This window comes from Pleuronectes platessa, chromosome 3, assembly GCF_947347685.1.
Source record: "Pleuronectes platessa chromosome 3, fPlePla1.1, whole genome shotgun sequence".
In the NCBI taxonomy this organism is placed as follows: Eukaryota; Metazoa; Chordata; class Actinopteri; order Pleuronectiformes; family Pleuronectidae; genus Pleuronectes; species Pleuronectes platessa.
Genome location: NC_070628.1, coordinates 5,291,620 through 5,311,791, shown reverse-complemented (window position 1 = coordinate 5,311,791; position 20,172 = coordinate 5,291,620). Strand labels below are relative to the sequence as shown.

Genomic DNA, 20,172 nt, shown 5'->3' with positions numbered 1-20,172 from the left:
AATAAATTTCAAACCTTGAAAAATCTCCCCCCTGTGAAAGCCCAGTGGTTTAGCTGATTTGGGGGGGGGGGGGGGGGTCTCAGGATGTCTGTCATTAAGTCACGTGACTGCACTCCACTCAAACCTTTCTGTCTCTTCTGGAGGAAACCCCTCTGTCCCTCGTCTGTGTCACTTTGGCCAAAAGAATCAAACCAGAAAACAAGATGTAAACTGTGAACGAAGCTCTGACTCCGAGCCAGAAGAATCCGACTGGACCTCATGAGTCTGGAACCAAACAAGTATCTGATTGTGTCCAACACACACACACACACACACAAGTGAAGACCCACACACATTAGCTCCTGAAAGTGAAAGCAAACAGCTTGTCCCACATCACCCCCCCCCCCCCCCTCTATGATAGCAGGCCTGAACTGTCCTCTGCTGCCGATAGACTTGAGATAGACGTGTTTTTATTGGCTCTGTGCAAACGTTCACAGACTAACTGTTTCCAGATGGCAGTTTGAGGAGGGAACATATATCATTCAGCAGAGAGGGGGAGAGAGAGAGAAAACAGCGGGGGTCTGTCAAAAGCATTCTGCTCCACTGACGAGGGCATTTCCTGTCGGGATTTGGGAGGATTAAGTATTTGTGTGTGTGGGAGTGGGGGGGGGGGGGGGGGGGGGGGTGTTTGTATGGTCGGCATGTAGAGAGAAGGACGCAGCCCATCAGGACTTTAAAGGGCAGTTTGATTTACAACCCCCCCCCCCCCCCCCCCCGGGGCTGGAAATGTACATTTGGCAAAAAAACAAAAAAATAGAAGATGTTTGCAAAAGTGACGAGTGATTAAGTGTCGTGGTTTGTACATTTCTAAAAATGAAAAGAGAAGTTGTGTTTCTGTCTGGGCTTCTCTGAGGTCGCCTGTTTGCAAGACGCTGCACATCTCATGCAGACAAATCCCAGGAAGAGACAACGAGGCAATTTGTTTCATATGAAAACACAGATAAAAGGCCCAAACCACATTTATATTCACAAGATCCAGATTTTTATTTTAGATCCGCATTGATACCAGTCCCCTGAACATGTCTGACTGTTTTCATCATGATCCATGAATCATTCTGTGAGAAATCAATGAGACAATATCTCCAGATGTCACAGAAAGTGAAAGAAAATCCCTGCAAGTGATAGTTTCTTTCTAAGAGAGAGACATAAAGACTAAAAGCAGCTTGTTCAATAAACACTTTCATTTTCTGTCCAGAGACTTTCTTTTTCCACTGCCCTTCTTTTTTTCTATGAAGTCACAGTAGTTGTTTTTAGCTGTGAGTCAGGTTTTATCTGTAGTTTAATTTCTGTAACCTTGAACCCACTCTCACATAATTAACCTTGGTGGTTTTTAAGAAGTTAAAAGTTTGTATTTGTTTGACTTAACTCATGTGAGAAAAAAGGGAAAAACTTCCAACAGCCATTTTTAGCGTCACTGTAAGTTCTTACCAAAGTCAAAGCATCTGGATCGCCCCCTGGTGGCTGGCTGCAGTATAGGTTATAATCCCGCCTCCTCCATGTAAGTGAATGGGACAAAAAGTTAAAGTACACGTCAACTGAAACGTCATGATTGACAGCTGGCGCTAACTCACCGGTTACCACCGTACAGACAAACAACGTCACCAGCACAAGATGGCAGCCACCGTAACCAGGAAGTTGTGGCTTCAGTTTTATACATCAGCCGTTTTCAGAAGGTCCAGAGAATTGGCTATAGGACATTTCAGTCCGAACCAAAGTGATGGATCAACAGAAACTGTGAACTTATTGGTTTGGTTCTTTTCTGTGTGTTTGGCCCAAATCTTCCACCAAATCTCACAGAAATCTTCCTGCTGACTAATGACACAATAACACCAACGAGCTCTGAGGAGTCGGAGGTGGAGCCAAGTGAGCAGGTTTCAGTCGGTTAAACAAAGTCTTTCTCCCTCTTTGTTAACTTCCTGCCGCCTCTGAACACACCATGTGATGCGTTCAGGTGTCAGGTAACCCGGTGAATAGACACCGCCCGCCTCCTTCAACGCACCCAGGCAGACATGACAGGACAGGACTGACACAAGAATCAACCACACCTACGCTTTCACAGTTTATCCTGTTACCAAAGACACATGCATGTATGTAATGGTCAATGCATTGAAGTTTAATTCATCTGCCGTCGTGCACGTTGTCCCCTGAAGTGACGTTTTTACTACACAACATGAACGACTGCAGACGAATTACACTTCATGCTCCAACTTGGCCACACCCACACTCAGGTCACTGTTCAGGGAGAAGCTGACTCAGCAGTGTTGAGGAGGTGTGTCGTGTCTTATGCTCGGCTTTGTTGATGCATGTTTTAATCGAGGAGGATTACAGAGCTACACAGTCTACACATGGGGGGGTGTAAATCTTATTTTGAGCTTCATTCTTATTACATAGTTATTTTTAGCCCTGTTTTATTTGTGTGCTTTTGTTTGTCACCACAATGCCTCAGGCTCTGGTCTAAAGCAGGTATATTTTAGTCTTGGCAGTTCGTACAATCCTCTAAAACAGCTCTGGGGTCAGTACACAGGGAAATAAAATCACCTGGAATTAATAAGAAACTAGTACGACAACCTTTGTCAAGATCAAACATACCTTCACATGGTTGTGTAGTTCCTGTGGTAGACAAATCCCTTCTGTGAGAATCACTGAACCACAGGACACATTGATGGTAAAACCCATCTCTGATGCACTGCAGGGCCTGAATGTTGGTGACCTTTGACCTGTGATATTCACTTTGCATGTGACCGAGCTGAAGGGTTAAAAACACGACAGGTAATAATCATTCAGTTGTTAATAATAAAACATGTTCTGGTTTGGTGGCTCTGGTAAGAATCACCTGAAGGGTGTGACCTCATGACCTCATACATGACTTAGTTCTACATGTTTAGGACACAAACACAGACACACACACACACACACACACACACACACACACACACACACACACACACACACACACAGTTTGTTAATTGGTTTATTTACACAAACAGAATAAATATCTGTGTCCAAACAATATAAAATGTGTTAGGGTACAATACAAACAAAAATATATTAGAAGATAAACAGTCACACACACGCACACACACGCACACACACACACACAAACACACACACACACACAAACACACACACACACACACACACACACACACATACGGATCCTGAGAAAGAGTTAAAGAAGAGGAAAGGTGGAACTCCACCCATGCAACGTCATCATCGACCTTTCACAGGTGTCACGTCCCATTTCTTTCCACTTTCTGTTGTCGATTCCCACACACACACATACTCTCTCTCTCTCTCTCTCACACACACACACACAGACACACACTGAGAGACACACACTCACTCACACACTCCCTCACTCTCCTGCTCTGGAAACTTTGTGGAGGCTGCCTCTGGAGGGGGGGTTGGGACAGAGGCGGACGCTCGCTCTCAGCTCCGCGGCGCAGCAGCGCTCTCACTCGGCTCCGGCAGCGGCTCGTGTGCGGCTCGGAGCTCCGGCGGGATGTCGGCCGTCAAGGCGCTGCAGCAGTGGTGCCGGCTCCGGTGCGAGGGCTACCGGGACGTGGCCATCACCAACATGACCACGTCGTTCAGGGACGGCCTGGCTTTCTGCGCCCTCATCCACAGACACAGACCTGAGCTCATGTGAGTACTGAGCCACCGACGGAGCCGCTGGAGGTTCACTGGAGGAGGAAGAGCGAGTCTGTGCTGGTTTTACTTCCATGACTGGTGTCTGACTTCAGCTGAAGTTTGTTGTTAGAGAACAAACTTCATGGTTAGAGAACAAACTTCATGGTCAGAGAACAAGCTTTATGTTTAGAGCTCAAGCTTCATGGTTAAAGAACAAGCTTCATGGTCAGAGAACAAACTTCATGGTCAGAGAACAAGCTTCATGGTCAGAGAACAAGCTTCATGGTCAGAGAACAAGCTTCATGGTTAGAGAACAAGCTTCATGGTCAGAGAACAAACTTCATGGTCAGAGAACAAGCTTCATGGTCAGAGAACAAGCTTCATGGTTAGAGAACAAGCTTCATGGTCAGAGAACAAGCTTCATGGTCAGAGAACAAGCTTCATGGTCAGAGAACAAACTTCATGGTCAGAGAACAAGCTTTATGTTTAGAGCTCAAGCTTCATGGTTAAAGAACAAGCTTCATGGTCAGAGAACAAACTTCATGGTCAGAGAACAAGCTTCATGGTCAGAGAACAAGCTTCATGGTCAGAGAACAAGCTTCATGGTTAGAGAACAAGCTTCATGGTCAGAGAACAAGCTTCATGGTCAGAGAACAAGCTTCATGGTTAGAGAACAAGCTTCATGGTCAGAGAACAAGCTTCATGGTTAAAGAACAAGCTTCATGGTCAGAGAACAAACTTCATGGTCAGAGAACAAGCTTCATGGTCAGAGAACAAGCTTCATGGTCAGAGAACAAGCTTCATGGTTAAAGAACAAGCTTCATGGTCAGAGAACAAACGTCATGGTCAGAGAACAAGCTTCATGGTTAGAGAACAAGCTTCATGGTTAAAAAATAAGCTTCATGGTCAGAGAACAAGCTTCATGGTTAAAGAACAAGCTTCATGGTTAGAGAACAAACTTCATGGTCAGAGAACAAGCTTTATGTTTAGAGCACAAGCTTCATGGTTAAAGAACAAGCTTCATGGTCAGAGAACAAGCTTCATGGTTAAAGAACAAGCTTCATGGTCAGAGAACAAGCTTCATGGTCAGAGAACAAGCTTCCTGGTTAGAGAACAAGCTTCATGGTTAGAGAACAAGCTTCCTGGTCAGAGAACAAGCTTCATGGTGAGAGAACAAGCTTCATGGTTAGAGAACAAACTTCATGGTACTTCAGGAAGAGCAGGGGCTGAGCTGGAGAGCAAAGGGACCAGTCTGCAGATGGGGCCCCAGGGGGGGTCTGCATGGATTTTAAAGTTCCAGTGTGTAAGAATTTGGTGAAATAGATGTTTTGGCAGAAATTAAATATACAATGATCCTAGCGACGTTTTCAGAAGTTTGTTTCGCTTAAATTGTACAAATTGTTGTTTTCTTTACTCTAGAGTGGACCCTTTATATTTAAATACTTTGTATTTACATCAAGAGCGTGTCCTCTCTACTGAGGCCGCCATTGTTTTTTACAGTAGCCCAGACTGGACAAACCAAACCTTTTGAGTTTGAATGACAACTGAAGGTTCGCAAAGGTTCTCTTGCTGCAACATGACACTTCACCACTAGATGTCACTGAATTCTACAAACTGAACTTTTCATTCTGGAGTCCGTGTTGAAAGAAGTTGGTCTCTGCTTTCTCGTGTCTAAATATATACTATACCTTTCAAATTAGCTTATGAAGAACCATAATGACCAGGATCAATTGATCTGATGATTCATTTTGATCAAATTGATCATTTTAGCTCAAATGTCTGGAAATAATGAGAAATCTCAAAGATATTCATCTGACAGTAATATAAAACCGATAATAGCAGCAGATCCTCATATTTGTGAAGATAAACTAGAGAATGCTCCATAAACATCTTAGTATCGACATGTCTGACATCTGTCTCAACCTGAAACCAGTCACATCAATGTCTTTGAAAAGGTTTTTGCTTTTGCTTTTCCTCTGAAATATTTTCAGGAACATTACCTTCAGCGAGTCGCAGTTAATATTTACTCCACATTAGATTAGATCATCATCTTTGGTTGAACTTTGTCCTGTCTCACTCGGACCCGTGAGATTGGTTCTAGGGGGTTTATGGTGGCTTGCTATGAAGACACAGCCGCTCCAGATGTGTCTGCTCCAGTTCTTACCCACAGCCAGAGGAGCACGAGGGCCCGTTTCATGTATATGAAGGTGTACAGAAGCAACAAACTGATTACAGGCTGAGTTACTGCAAGTATCCACCTCCATGACTGAGACGACTGTGGTCTGAGCTCCGTGTTGGTTTCAGTTTGGGAGCGTGTGATCAGTGATTCATGCAACTGGTGTCACAGTCATGAAATATGCAGAAGTAAAGGTTCTGAGAGTGACTACGTTACACATGTTCTGCTGCAGACTGATTGTAAACACATGCATCATGGGGGGAAGTTGGGTCACATGTGTTTTCTCACTCATGTTTTTTTCGTTCTCTGTTGCAGCGATTTTGAGTCGCTGAAGAAGGACAATGTCTACGACAACAACAAACTGGTGAGGCTGGTTCACGCTCTGGATTTTGACATCTGACATTTTTGTTTCCATGTATAATCACAAGGTTCGGTAAAGGATGATTATTGATCCTGATTCTCCAGTTAATCAAAACACTTCCATTACGATAAGGAGACGGAAAATATTGATTTGAAGTTTTTCGTACAGACAGCAAATGAATCTTAATAACTCGGATGGTCTCCTGACTTGTCCTCTAGCGCCACCAGCAGGTTGATATTTGCGGCTTTTTTAAATGGACTGTATTTAAATATAGCACCTTTCCAGTACAATTTCCATTCTCCCCCTCACACACACGTTCGTACAGTATCTTGCACAATGACACTTCGGCACTGGTGAACTGTAGAAGCCAGGAATTGAACCACTGACTTTCGGGTTAGTCCCCTCCATCCTGACCCACAACTGCCCCTTCATGTATAGAAATGACCGAGCGATTACCATGAAATTTTGGGCATTTATCTTAATTCTATCAGCAGCAGAATCACTTAATTCAATATCTCTCGACCTCAGATGTAGTATTTTGATAAATGAGGGTTTATCACTGTCTCCCTCAGCCAATAGCAGCATGGCGTTGGCCCACGTAAAGCAGAGGAACAGGAAACTGATGGTGAAATAGAGCGTGAAATCAATTCTAAGCAAGTAAATCGTGATTCCTTTACTGAATTGTACTGTGAACTGCTTAGTGTGGTCGATAAGGAGAATGAACATGTATATCACCCGTTTGGCCTTTACAAGTAACACGAAGCCTTCGTCTTATGAGAGAAGTTTTCTGACTTTTTATTCAGTAAAGTACAAATAAGTAAAGTCATAATCTATCAGTGATGAAAGTAAAACCTTGCAGCGATGAATAGTTCCTACCTGTCTGTTGTGTCTATTGCATCACTAACACTTGATGTTGGGCAACAGGGGATTTTCAAAATCACAAAGTAGAAGAGTCGTTGCCAAACTCAGGTCTTTTTGCTGCTTTGTTGATTTTGAAACACTTTGATTTTATCTCTGGGTTTTTTCATGACTAGACTCTGAATCCTGAACTGTGATAGAATAATTAAAAAAGTGCAGAAAGTTTGTCCGACACCGTTTTCTTGTAATAGGCGTTTGAATATAAAGACAAGAGACGTGAGAGAGATTACAGTATCAAAGGGCGCAGCAGAGTCAACATTGTTCTTTATGATCAATGATTCCTGATAAAGTAAATCCTGCCTCTGACAGATGTTTTTCTTTCTGCTTCCATGGAATCGCTGTATGAGAGTTTGGGAAATTCCTGACTCACTTTGCTGCTCCCTCAACACAAGAGCTGCTGATTGACTCTGTGGCCTGAACTGAGGCTATTTAGCTGCTGATGTGAAGGAGCACCAGCACAGACATGGATGGGACCTTATAACAATATGCCCACATCCAAATTCACTGGACACCTGGTGCACAAGTGGGAAGTCAACAATAAATCCCAGAGAAGAAAGGGTTGAATTCCTTCACAGCATCAGTGGGAGGTTCATTAGAGGTGCAATGTTTCTGTCATGAAGTGATATTGACTTATCGGGACTTTCTGTGGGAATTCAACACTTTTCTAAGGTTCAGACATAAAAACTATTCAGATTCTGCCAAAGAAGCGTCCGTCAAACTTTCTGGGGGGGACACATCCCTTTGAATATCATTAACAGACGTCTTTGCCTGAATTATGTGAAGATGTGGGGACGTCCCCGAGCTCCTGCCGAATGAGACGCTCTCCTCTCATTTGATTTACTGATGCACTTCCATCTTTGGCCAGTTTTTCTGAAGACTCCCTCCTGAGCCTCCTCTGTTCCTGTCCATGTTCTCTTCAGGCCTTCAAGGTGGCGGATGAGGAGCTGGGGATCCCGGCTCTGTTGGACGCAGAAGACATGGTGGCCATGAAGGTTCCCGACCGCCTCAGTATCCTGACCTACGTCTCACAGTACTACAACTACTTCCACGGACGCTCCCCGAGTGAGTACCTATGTCTCGCTGGGTCTCACTGTGTCCCCCACTCTCCCCCCCGCTCTCCCTCGTCTGATCTGTCTTCGTGTTTGCACACAGTCGGTGGAATGGCAGCCATTAAGCGTCCGGCCGAGGCCGCCACAGATGAACCCTCTGGGAAGAAGAACCAGGCGGTGGTGGCGAAGGTGTTCCCCTCGTCCAAGCCTGCCAAAGAGAACAGCCCTCCCCGCTCTTCCCTCTTCAACAGGCCTCCTCCCTCCCCGAAACCAAGCAGGAACGTCACAAAGGTAAATGTTGCTGCATGGATACTTCAAATAAACACAACTACAGCTGCTGTCAGACCTGAACTGAACTCTGGGTAATCTCCTGTAACAATCCAGAGGGGCTGTATGTGTAACTGTCTGATTCAGTCGCTGCAGGACATTCTCCGGAATGTCCGAGTGAGTCTATCTGAGAATCCACCAGGAAAATGTCCAGAGAATTCACCATGAGTCAGTGAGAGCGATGATGACGATTCTAACACGGCAAAACTGAGAGAGATAAAAACAATACAAATCGTAGAAGATGCTGATGTAACTGGTTCTATCCAGCGCTGTGATTTATTTGATGGAAAGGGGGAGAATCGAAGCAGGAGATTCAACCTTATAAGTGGACATAGGAGAACAAAACGTTCCCCAGTGACAGTGCAGGCCAGGTAATAACTATATACAAAGAAATTAAATACATTTTAATTATACTGCTGTATAATTGGCACCGTTACATCCAATAAAACATTCTGTGCTTTTCAAGTGTGAAAGTAAATCACCGGAGAAGCTCCCGACCTTTTCCAGAGTTCATGTCTGAAACGGCTCAAGATGGTGAAACTTGAGTTTCCCTCAAAAGTAAAAAAAAAAAAAAAGGTTGATTTTGCAATGAAGTGATGATGAATGCTGACGTTCACTTCATGACATTAATACCTAAAGAGGCCTCTTACAAATTTAACAAAAAAATCCCCAACTTGCCTCAGATCAGTTACAGTAAAGTCTGCTGATAAATTGGTCATTGAGGAAGTTGTCATTTCAACTCGATGTTCTCTCCTTCACCCTCTCTCCCACCTCCCTCCCCCCTCTCCCCCCCCTCTCTCACCCTCTTCCAGGACGTCCCGGTGGAGCGATCCCATCAAACAGGAACCCTGAGTAACAAGTGTGCATCCTGTGACAAGCACGTTCACTTGGTGCAGCGACACCTAGTGGAAGGGAAGCTCTACCACAGGAGCTGTGCAAAGTAAGAGACTGACTAACATGAACATAAAGAAAATAAGTTTTCATAATTTATACAAGTTATCTTGATGATCTATAATCTGTGTCTGCAGAGCAATTACAGGTTGAAATGATATTTTTAATTAAAACCAGTTAATGAATTGGTAAATCTAATAGAGGATTATAATTTAGTCTTAAATAATTAATTGAAAAATGTATTTAAATAATTAAATTTAACTGAAAGAGAGACTGATTCCCTATTCTGTAAAGCAATTAATCGATAAATTATTAAGAGCAGAATTACAAAATTAATTTAGAAATGACTTTATTTAATTTGTCGTTTTTACATAGAATATATTTCACATTTGTTTCCTGTTTTAACATTGACAGTTTCATTTCAGCTATTCATTTTATGTTTATGAATCACTCTGACTTTATTATTATTAATAAAGTCCCTTAGAGCAATAACTAAATGAATGAATGAATGTTTTGTATCTTATGCTTTTCAAAAAGTTAAAATAGAACTCAACTCTCCATGTAATCTCAATTTTACCTATTGTCCAGAGTTAATAGAATAATAATCATGTTAAGGGCTTTATTCAAACTAAAATGACAGCAACAGGAGCTCACACTTTAGCGTTGTGCAGATCGACTGTGAAGTTTGTAGCAGGAATTGTAAAAAAGTCATGACTGTGATGTTTATGTGTGTTGTGCTTCCTGTCTTTCAGGTCTCTGTCCTCTGCAAACACATTGACAGCACTCAGAGATTTACCCACAAACAACCCTGTGTCCAAATTCGCTCCTCTACCCGACACGACTAAAGCCAGCATAACCACTCCTCCCCAAGCCTCCTCCAGACTGGGGCCAACATGGCTGACGGAGAAACCCAGCCCTCCTTCCACCTTGTCCACCACGGTTTCCCCCATGCCTCCTTACCGGCCTCATTTAGGCGTCTCTTCCGCTGCTAAAGAAACTCCCACGCCGCCTGTCTCCAAACCTGCAGCTCCACCGACTACTGGTGAATCTACCGTCACTCCAACCACCTCCATCAGCCCCAGGCCCGTTGCTGCCCCCCGCACCTCCACCACAGCAGCCAAGACGGGGAAGTCCAGGTTCAAGTTCTTCCAGTCCAACAGCAACAATGACAACGAAGAGAAAAAGACCACAACCATCGACATGGACATAGATAAACCAGTGAATGTGAGCGGTAAAGTCCAGGAGGCCGCGGCAGGTCAGGCTGTGACTGTGGTTGTAAATATCGGTGGTGGTGCCGGCAAAAATGTAATGACTCCAAACCTGGATAAAGGTGGAGACAGAGCTAAAGCAGCAGGTGGAGGAGGAAAGGTGAGTTCGAAACAAGAAGATGGTGAAAGCAACAAGATGAAAGCTGCAGCAGGTGGAGGAAAAGTGAGTTTTAAACCAGAAGATGCTGAAAACATCAAGACGAAAGCAGCAGCAGCAGCAGCAGGTGGAGGAGGAAAAGTGAGTTTTAAACCAGAAGATGATGAAAGCAACAAGACGAAAGCAGCAGGTGGAGGAGGAAAATTTAGTTTTAAACCAGAAGACGCTGAAAGCAACAAGACGAAAGCTGCAGCAGCAGCAGGTGGTGGAGGAAAATTTAGTTTTAAACCTGAAGACGCTGAAAACAACAAGATGAAAGCAGCAGCAGCAGGTGGAGGAGGAAAAGTGAGTTTTAAACCAGAAGACGCTGAAAGCTACAAGACGAAAGCAGCAGGTGGAGGAAAAGTGAGTTTTAAACCAGAAGACGCTGAAAACAACAAGACAAAAGCAGCAGGTGGAGGTGGAGGAGGAAAAGTGAGTTTTAAACCAGAAGACGCTGAAAACAACAAGACAAAAGCAGCAGGTGGAGGTGGAGGAGGAAAAGTGAGTTTTAAACCAGAAGATGGTGAAAACAACAAGACAAAAGCAGCAGGTGGAGGAAAAGTGAGTTTTAAACCAGAAGACGCTGAAAGCAACAAGATGAAATCAGCAGCAGGTGGAGGAGGAAAAGTGAGTTTTAAACCAGAAGACACTGAAAGCTACAAGACAAAAGCAGCAGCAGCAGCTTTCATCTCCGGCAAAAAGGAAACAACTCCAAACCTGGATAAAGGGGGAGACAGAGCTAAAGCAGCAGGTGGAGGAGAAGGAAAGGTTTGTTCGAAACCAGAAGACGGTGAAAGCAACAAGACGAAAGCAGCAGCAGCAGTAGCAGCAGCTTTCATTTCCAAGAAACAGACCGAGGAGAACAACAACAGCAGCAGCAGCAGCCAACCAACATGGACGAGTGCTTTGCTGAAGAAACCCGACAAGTAATTAAACCTCAAACACACACATCACACGTCAAAGAAAGGATTACATACAAACTTACCTGAAAAAAAACTCAAACCAACATCATGTGATGATAACTGCCGAAAATAACAAAAAATGTCAAACCACTAACATGGAGGAGGCAGGGTTTATGAAATATTCTTCAGCCAGCCACCAGGGGGCGATCAGGACGCTGTGGCTTCCCTTTTGGGGAGCTAACCTATCCTCCACTCTTTATATACAGTCCATAGCTGTGTCTCAACTCAGTGTGACCTCTAGTGGTGAATGATGGCAGTAATAATAATATTAATAATGATAATAATAATACTTTGTCGCCTCTAATCAGACCTGCTCAGGTGGAGACTCCTAAGAAGGAGACGGGGGGAGTCAGAGGGAGGGTGAAGCTGAGAGCCAACCCGTCGCTCCTCGCTGACCTGATGCCTGTGGACCCCCCGACCTCTACCCCGACCCCGACCTCTACCCCGACCCCGGCCTCCAGGGGGGGACTGAGAACCAGAACTCCAGAGAGAGGGGACCCGAAGCCTCGCAGCCCCTCACCCAGCCCCTCAGGTAGATTCACTCAGGTTGATCTTTAACCTGATGAAACACACGCAGCTATAATTGTACGATGTCAGGCTGCGCTTCTTGTGCTGCAGAGGCAATAAAAATAAATAATCAGACGACTCGTGGCTCCCTCTCCAATTTGCTTAATTCATTCATAATTCAGAGGCTTCATCAATGACACCTCCTCGTCATTCTAAAGTCATTTCATCCCGTCACCCTGTGTGCTCTTACTAATGTGTCGAGGAGCTGCCGGTTCCTCTCCGGTGATTATCTTCATGTCGCTCCCCGAGAGTTGCTGTTCGAGTCCAAACACGCAGCAGGTCATCTTTAATGGGGAACCTCTAATATCTTCTTTCTCTCCCTGGGACGTTTGACTTTGCAGCATTTTGTCCCCGTGAATAAGGATGAGAGTGAAAAACCTCCTGTTTCTGTTGATTTGTCTCTGTGGTGAGCAGCGTCGGAGAAGGAGTCCCCTGCAGACTGGAGGTCGAAGCTCAAACCCGTCGCCAAAGACACAAAGTGAGTTTGTTTTATTGACCTTGTCACATTGTGCTGGGTTTTCTGGTTTGACTCCAGAACAACAGGGTGAGTCTGTGCATGGGGCCTGAAGCAGGACCTGTGGTTTAACTCTTCAGTCCTACAAAGAAACATGTAAATCACCAGAGAGGAAATGTGTGTGGATTTTAACGAGTGTAACTTCCTATCCCCTCCTTCCCTTTCCACTGAGAGACAAAGCTGTTCAGAACCCCCCCCCCCCCCCCCCCCCGTGCTGCTGTGCATATAAAGTGTAATACAAAGTGACCCCTAACCCCACCTTTGCAAATACCAGAACAACAACTTCAGGGGTTATAACAACTTCTCTTCCCTCCTCTGACATCACTTTAACGTTTCTATCACATGTTCACAATGAGCTTAGTAAACATCCTCTGCTCATCTATTTATTATTCACAGTCTTCTATCAGGATGACAGGTGTCAGTTTCAGTGAAGCCAGATGATGAGAACATATCCCGGGTTTGTTATCGCGCAGCTTTTTCCCTCTGACGTGCTGTCCATCCATCCATCCTTTGATTCCACTCCTCCCTCCCTCCCTCCCTCCCTCCCTTCCTCCCTCCCACAGGAAGCCCATACCTGCTGCTCCTCCAAATGGCTCGGCCCCCGTCAGCAGTCAGGCCTCCTCTTCCACCGCATGCGTGCGAGCCCCAAATGGTGTCAGCGCCGAGCAGAGTCCTCCGCGGCGCGACATATGCTCGGTGCTCAGAGTTCCTCTCCCCGCGTGACCTTTCCCTCTCGCTCCCGTGAATCACCACAAAAAGACTCCTGGGTCCTGATTTGATAAACAGGTTAAACTGCCAATGGAGACTTTTTTATTGTGACTCCTCCGCCCACAGACCTGCTGCTCCTCCACCGTGGGCGAACGGAGCTGGAAAGCCCCAGAACTCAGAGCCCTCTGCCGGGCCTGCCTCTCATGGTTCTGCCCCGAGTGTCCCTGTCACGTCGCCTCCATGGAAGGGTGAGAACCTGGTCTTCTGTCTGAGGAACTGGACAAAAACATGAATCCCTAAAGAACTCTCTCTCTCTCTCTAACGGTTTTATTATGTCTTTTGGTGTTTTGTCTTCTCAGGATTTCAGAATGTTCCGAGAGACCAAACCACAAACGGCACCAAGTCGGAGTCAAAGACTTCGAAGGTACTGAACCGCACAGGAAAAACTCCAACTGCACCGAATTACACACACTCATAGATATCAGTCCTCTGAACAAGCCTCCAGGCGTCAAACTAAATGGAATGGGACCGAAGGACGTCTCCTAATGAGGGCATGTGTGTGTGTGTGTGTCTGTGTGTGTGTGTGTAGATGAAGCCAGACTACATTCCTAAAGAGGACATCATGAAGGAGCTTCAGAGCATTGAAGACAGCTTGAACGAGTTGGAGAGAAGAGGAGTGGAGCTGGAGGTGAAGCTCCGCAGCAGCGAGGAAGGTGAGATGAACACACACACCACAAACACACACACACACACACACACACACCACACACACTGTGAGCCTCCTGAAGTCAGAATATGGTGTGAAAAAAGATTCAGCAGATTTTTGGGTGTGTATCTGGAATTAACTGTGTTTGTGTATTTGTTTGTGTGTGTCTGTGTGTGTGTCAGAGGGTGAAGATGAGGATGAGGTCATGGTCGAGTGGTTCAACTTGATCAGGAACAAGCAGGTGGCCATGCGCCGGGAGTCTGAACTGGTTTACATGTGAGTACACACACACACACACACACACACACACACACACACACACTTAGAAAAGGGGGCAGTACACTTTTTTCGTGATTAGTGAGACAGACTTGCGGCCAGAAGGTTGACAGTTTGAATTCCCAGTGTCCTCCCTCTCCGTCCCCCAGCGGGTTGTCACATCGCTGCCCACTGGCTGCAGAGAGAAGCAGGATGCTGCGACCAGTTCTGTGAAAAGACTGCAACCAATCATTTGATTTAAGTCACAATAAAACCAAACGTGCATTAATCCTCAACTGAAAATCATACGCAGACATATTAAAGGAGATGTGTCCTTTCCCCCTTCATAAAGATTCATGTCTCCAGTAGGAACCTTTGGCCTCGAGCTGAATAACAGACAGGAGAGGATTATTGATGCTCTCACACAAGCTCTTGGTCTTTTCATTGGATTGACATTTCAGTGACAAAAAGAAGAAAATGTGCCTTGTAATTACTTCTTCGACAGATTGTCATTAAAACACACACAGATCCTCTGATTGGTTCATTTCAACAACAGAGGATGTTTAGATTTAAACTGCATCGAACCTGTTCAGGCATTAACGTGTGCGGCCCATGTGAATAAATATGTGTTGAACCAAGGAAGTAACAGTAAGACGCTTGTGTGTGTTTGTGAAGAGGAAAAACTCAGGACCTGGAGGAGCAGCAGCCCAGTGTTGAGCTGGAGCTCAGGAGACTGATTGACAAACCAGGTGAGGTCATCAGAGAACACAACACACTTCAGCAGTCTTAGAAAAAGAAACATACATGTGTATTTATATATGTTTGTTTACATGTGCGTGCAGACCGCCTGAAAACAGCCATGGACAGAAAGAGGGAGAAGGAGCTGATGGACAAGCTGGTGGAGATCGTCAACGACAGAAACGCCATCGTGGACGGGCTGGACGAGGACAGGCTCAGGTGGGTTTTTACAGAAGTCACAGAAGAGAGAACAGGAAGTTGTGCACGAGAGAGAAAAGTCTGAACGAGGACGGACTCGAGTCTCCAGGTTTCAGAACATGATTCTGAGTCAGGACGTTTTTTTATTCAAGGATAAACAGAACAAGTTTAACGAGACTTCAAAACAAGTCATCGTGTTTTTGACTCAAAGCAAAAACCCAGTGAAACTAGAAAGAGGTGAACTATGCTGCAGAGCCGGTCTCACAGAGCGATGACTGGACAAATACCACAGCTCCACTGGGTGTTGTTGACTTTGAAGGATTTAACTAATAGCTAATATGATGGTGAACTCTGTACTGGGTTTAACAAAGGTTTTTACTGTTTACCTGTTTTAGATGATGTGGAAACTATACAGGGTTTCTGCAGGTATACAAAAGTCTAGAAAGGTTCAAGATTAAAATATCTGAAATTGACTTTATATATATTATTATAAAAGGTAGGTTTTGATACTGTTAAAGTTGTTTTAACGCTACTTCTGATACACTTTAAATTAGTTTTTAATTAGAAATGTTTAGCTGTAGTTTGTTATGTCTCTGTGTGTGTTGTAGTTCTTTCTCAGCGACACAGATTTCAAACTAGATTAACAGATAAACTGATTGTCTCTCACACTGCCTGGTCAGATCTGATCTGAGGACACGTAGCTTGGAAAAGACACCGATTAACTACTTATTAGTTTTATTCTTTACACGGCTACTTCACCTTATCTTCTATTATGGGGAAGTGCAAGTGATTCTGGGACTCTGATATTCCCTTTATATCTGTTATACTGGACAAAGCTTTTAGAATCAATTCATTATGGTCTAAAAAGTCTTAAATTTAACTTGCAGAAACACTTTTAAAGCAGAATATCAGCACTTCCATCTCAAAGTGATGCAAAAGCTGTTGGTTGAATATTGTTTACAAAGTTGTTCATCTAGTAAAAAAGCCAAATATTTCTAGTCAGGTTTACATCATTCCTAAAAAACAAGCAATTTAAATTCAAGTCCAGAAATTAAATACTGTTTGAAATGCAATTTATAAATCCAAATTATAGTTATTATTATTATTATTATTAAAGAGTCCTTAATCTTTGAAGATGTTTGAGGGGCTCTCTTCTCTATTTTATGCTGTCTCACTAAACCTGTCTCATAGTCAACTCTATACAAATGACTTGTTGATCTGTGTTGCTCACTTTGTGCGTTCTCTTCTTCTCAGGGAGGACGAGGAGGACCAGGAGCTAAACAAGTTGATGATGAATTTCAGTGAGTGTCTCTCCCCCCCCCCCCCCCCCCCCCCGCTCTGTTCATTACTTATCTCAGCCCCGGTGTCGCTGCAGCTTAGTCGCTCTATAAATGATCCAATTGAGGATTTCCATCATTGGTGGCACTAATTGAAGTAGATAGAATTCTCATTGTGGTTTATGAAGGTGTGTGTGTGTCCGTGTGTGTGTCCGTGTGTGTGTCCGTGTGTGAACCTGCATTTGTTAGGCTGCCACTGGGCGATGTTTTCATCTCATTTGATCTAATGACTGCTAATGGAAAAAAGCATCACACAAAATGCCGCCTCTCTTTCTGTCAGCGGCGTTCCTATTAGACAAATGGATAATGCAGCCGGTTAATTTGACCCCTGATGCAACAGAGTTGAAGCCGCCTTCATTTGCAATTCATGACCGACGGAGCGCGGCTGAAATCCTGGAGATTTATTGAACTTCAGCGAAAGGTCGTTATGTTGCAGGCGAGCGAAACGCCGACCGTGGGCTAAAGACCAGCCGTCGCACTTTAATGGATTCATAAAGTTAACGCCAAAGTTTCTCAGTTCACTCCGAGCTCGGTCACGTGGTCGTTGACACGCGTGTTGTATCGCTCACAGTTCACAGACTTTACTACCAACATACAGCGTGTTCCTCAAAAACATGGCTGATGGAAATACTCAGATAAGTGCCGTAAACGGGGCAGACCGAAAATGTACTTGCTCTCCTGTCTTCAATCTATTTTATTTCATCACAAACTAAATATTTTGGACGGACAGACAAGAGAGATTTGAACATTTTCGCCATTTCCATTAGAACTTATAGCAAATTGATTAATTGTGAAACCCTTTGGTAGATTAATTGATAACGAGTTGCAGCCATGAACGAGTTAAACTGATGCATCCACACAAACTTTAAACGTTATGTAAGAAGGGAGTTTAGAGAGTGAGACATGTTTTTTCCCACGTTCTGCTGGAGGTCATTGACCAGCAGGGGGCGACTCCACTGTTTTTAATAGACGTCAATGAGAAAAGGACTCAACTTCTCACTTGCTTCATAACGTCAGTGAAACATTTTCCTAAAGAGTTCATGTTCTAAATCTTTGGTTTCAAGTCGTCTTCAAAACATCCTGATGTTCATTTAGTCAAATGGAGGATAAAGCACCAGATGCATTGGGGGGGGGGGTGTTACTGTGTGATTGACAGCAAGCATCATCCAGTGGGTGCGCGTCGAATCAGGCTCCACCCCCCAAATCCTCTAAATATGGTTGCTTCTGGTTTCCAGAAACCAAGATGGCGCCGGACAAAATGCCAAAGTGAGGCTTCAGAAACCAGTGGGTGACGTCACAGTGACGTCACAGTGATGTCACAGTGATGTCACAGTGATGTCACAGTCGCCTCCCATATCTCACTGAAACAATTTCTGTTCAAGCTGCGTTTAAAAAAAGGAAATAAGAGTACTGTTAATTGTTTTTCATTTAAATGTCTCTCTCTCTCTCTCTCTCTCTCTCTCTCTCAGCCGTAAAGAAGGACAAACCAAAGAAAAAGTCCAAACTGTTCAGCTGGGGCAGCAAGAAGGAGGGATGATGCTTCTCAAAGGTTCCGTCAGTTATCGTCTTAATGTCAGTGATTCAGGGGACACTGTCAGTCGCTCTGTCACATTCAGTGCTTTTAGAAAAATACCCGAACCAGCCTTAAAGATCTGACGTTCACACACACACACACACACACACACACACACACATGGATGATGTTGAGGGGGATAATGACTCACCAGCCGGGGTTCAGTGCTCCGGTTGTTAGTTTTAATCCCCTTCTCGTCTTAATCTGCTTACTTAATGCTCACACACACACCCACACAGACACACACACCCTCTGAACGTCTCCCTACTTATTGAAATGTTTCCTGTGTACAGTGACACTGATGCTAATGGGAGTTAATGGGGAACAGGAGTCATGGCGGAGGTCGGGCGCTCTGACCCTCGTGTTGTTGCTCACGTCAAACTACATTTCTCCTTTTAACCACTAATGTGTTTCACTGGGAACGTTTCGGGACAAACATGACACTCGGCCAATAACCAGTCTGTGTCGAGCACTGACCTTTGACGAGCTCTTTTTAAACTGGATCGTTATTTTATACGAGGTTTTTTTTTTCGAGACGTAATGTTTCCCTACCTGGTGGTTGAGACCTTTTTTCACAGCCTTTCCTTCATTTTGTAAATGAATACACGATTTTACATGTACAAATATTAAGACAGAGAAAGAAGGGAAGTCTAAGGAGACGTAATCTTTCTATCCAAATTCAAAATGTGTCTTGATGAATCTCTGTAACTATTTGAGATCTGTAAAAAACTGCCTGTGCCTTTCTTATTGTTCATGTGGTGTCGGAATAATCAGAAGAATTTGTAAAATCAAGTCTTTAACATACATTTAAAAACAATATAATGACGAGTTGATACTGAAACGTGTGTAACAAAGTCACTGGAAATCAGGTTCTGCTCTTTTCTTTTTTACTTTGTCACTTTCCCACGTGTTGTTCTTAAATGTTTCCATGTTTGAGAAAACGCAGGATTCCAGTCTGGGTCAGGAGTTTTTAATTTTAACTAAATGGGAGAACTGGTCCATATTGGATTTGAACATGTGTTAAATGTTTCTTAGCTTAAATTACCTTTAATGTTTTCATGATATGTGTATACTTGACTAAACTTCTCGCTTTAAACAGAATTAGTTGCTACTTAATGAAATGTAATGTTGTACATACGTAAAAGATCTTGACCTCTTTATATTTGTCGGATGTGAATATTGTAAAAAGTTTGTTCTAACAATGATCTTATAATTAAATGGAGAAACTGACCTGGATTTTCAATAAATCACTTTAACAAATTTGCATCATGTTGCTCTATATCATAAAATAAGAGTCATAAACACTTGACTTGTTTATGTTATCAGCTCAGTGCTCTATTTCTTTTACACGGGAATTCTTTTTAATTCAATATCTTTCGAGTCATAACAATATTTCAGCCTCAGTAGGATTTATAGTTGATCATTTAAAACAGTGAAGCTGCTGCAGAGAAGATGCGGTTCCTCAGTCTCACCAGCAGGAGGCAGCATGAGCCTTTCCATGTCACTTAGGCACCTTCAGATCTTTGGTCTTCTGCAGGAAACTGATTCAGGCCTGAGTCAGACACAGCTGGAGAAACGAGGGTTTATTGTATTATATGTGTTTTTAATTTATATTGTCAAAAGAAAAGTTAGTTTATATATATATGGAAGTTTCTTAATTTTTCGGGGCCGAGGAGAACATCACCTCAAATCTATCAATCCTCTTTTCTCTTTCTTCTTTTTTCAAAAGGCCTGATCAAATATTATTATGCTGAGTTTCAGTCACTCAATTTCTTAATTAAAACTACTTCAAACTTTTTAAATCCAATATGTCACT

At 43.7% G+C, this 20,172-nt stretch overlaps 1 protein-coding gene across 3 annotated transcripts; it reads left to right on the top strand.

Moving 5' to 3' along the window:
• Positions 1 to 3,541: 3,541 nt before the first annotated feature.
• LOC128436778 (MICAL-like protein 2) lies at positions 3,542 to 19,616 on the top strand. 3 transcript variants are annotated; one of them, XM_053418629.1, is made up of 17 exons: positions 3,542 to 3,684; positions 6,161 to 6,209; positions 8,045 to 8,186; positions 8,277 to 8,464; positions 9,313 to 9,440; positions 10,144 to 10,946; positions 11,217 to 11,724; positions 12,069 to 12,292; positions 12,742 to 12,805; positions 13,676 to 13,797; positions 13,909 to 13,973; positions 14,139 to 14,262; positions 14,438 to 14,531; positions 15,186 to 15,259; positions 15,353 to 15,467; positions 16,701 to 16,747; positions 18,253 to 19,616. In XM_053418629.1, exons 1-17 carry the CDS (start codon positions 3,542 to 3,544, stop codon positions 18,318 to 18,320), a joined length of 2,958 nt encoding a protein of 985 aa, XP_053274604.1. In that variant the 3' UTR covers positions 18,321 to 19,616. The 3 variants fall into 3 exon arrangements, with proteins under 3 accessions (XP_053274604.1, XP_053274603.1, XP_053274602.1); XM_053418628.1 differs by having other exon boundaries at positions 10,144 to 11,380; positions 11,447 to 11,724; XM_053418627.1 differs by having other exon boundaries at positions 10,144 to 11,724.
• The last annotated feature ends 556 nt before the right edge of the window (positions 19,617 to 20,172 follow it).

Bases quoted from the DNA above. Each gene is read 5' to 3' on its own strand.
- LOC128436778 (XM_053418627.1), top strand. From the start codon at position 3,542: ATGTCGGCCGTCAAGGCGCTGCAGCAGTGGTGCCGGCTCCGGTGCGAG. The intron at 9,441-10,143 runs GTAAGAGACTGA...CCTGTCTTTCAG, and splicing joins TACCACAGGAGCTGTGCAAA to GTCTCTGTCCTCTGCAAACA. The intron at 15,468-16,700 runs GTGGGTTTTTAC...TCTTCTTCTCAG, and splicing joins CTGGACGAGGACAGGCTCAG to GGAGGACGAGGAGGACCAGG.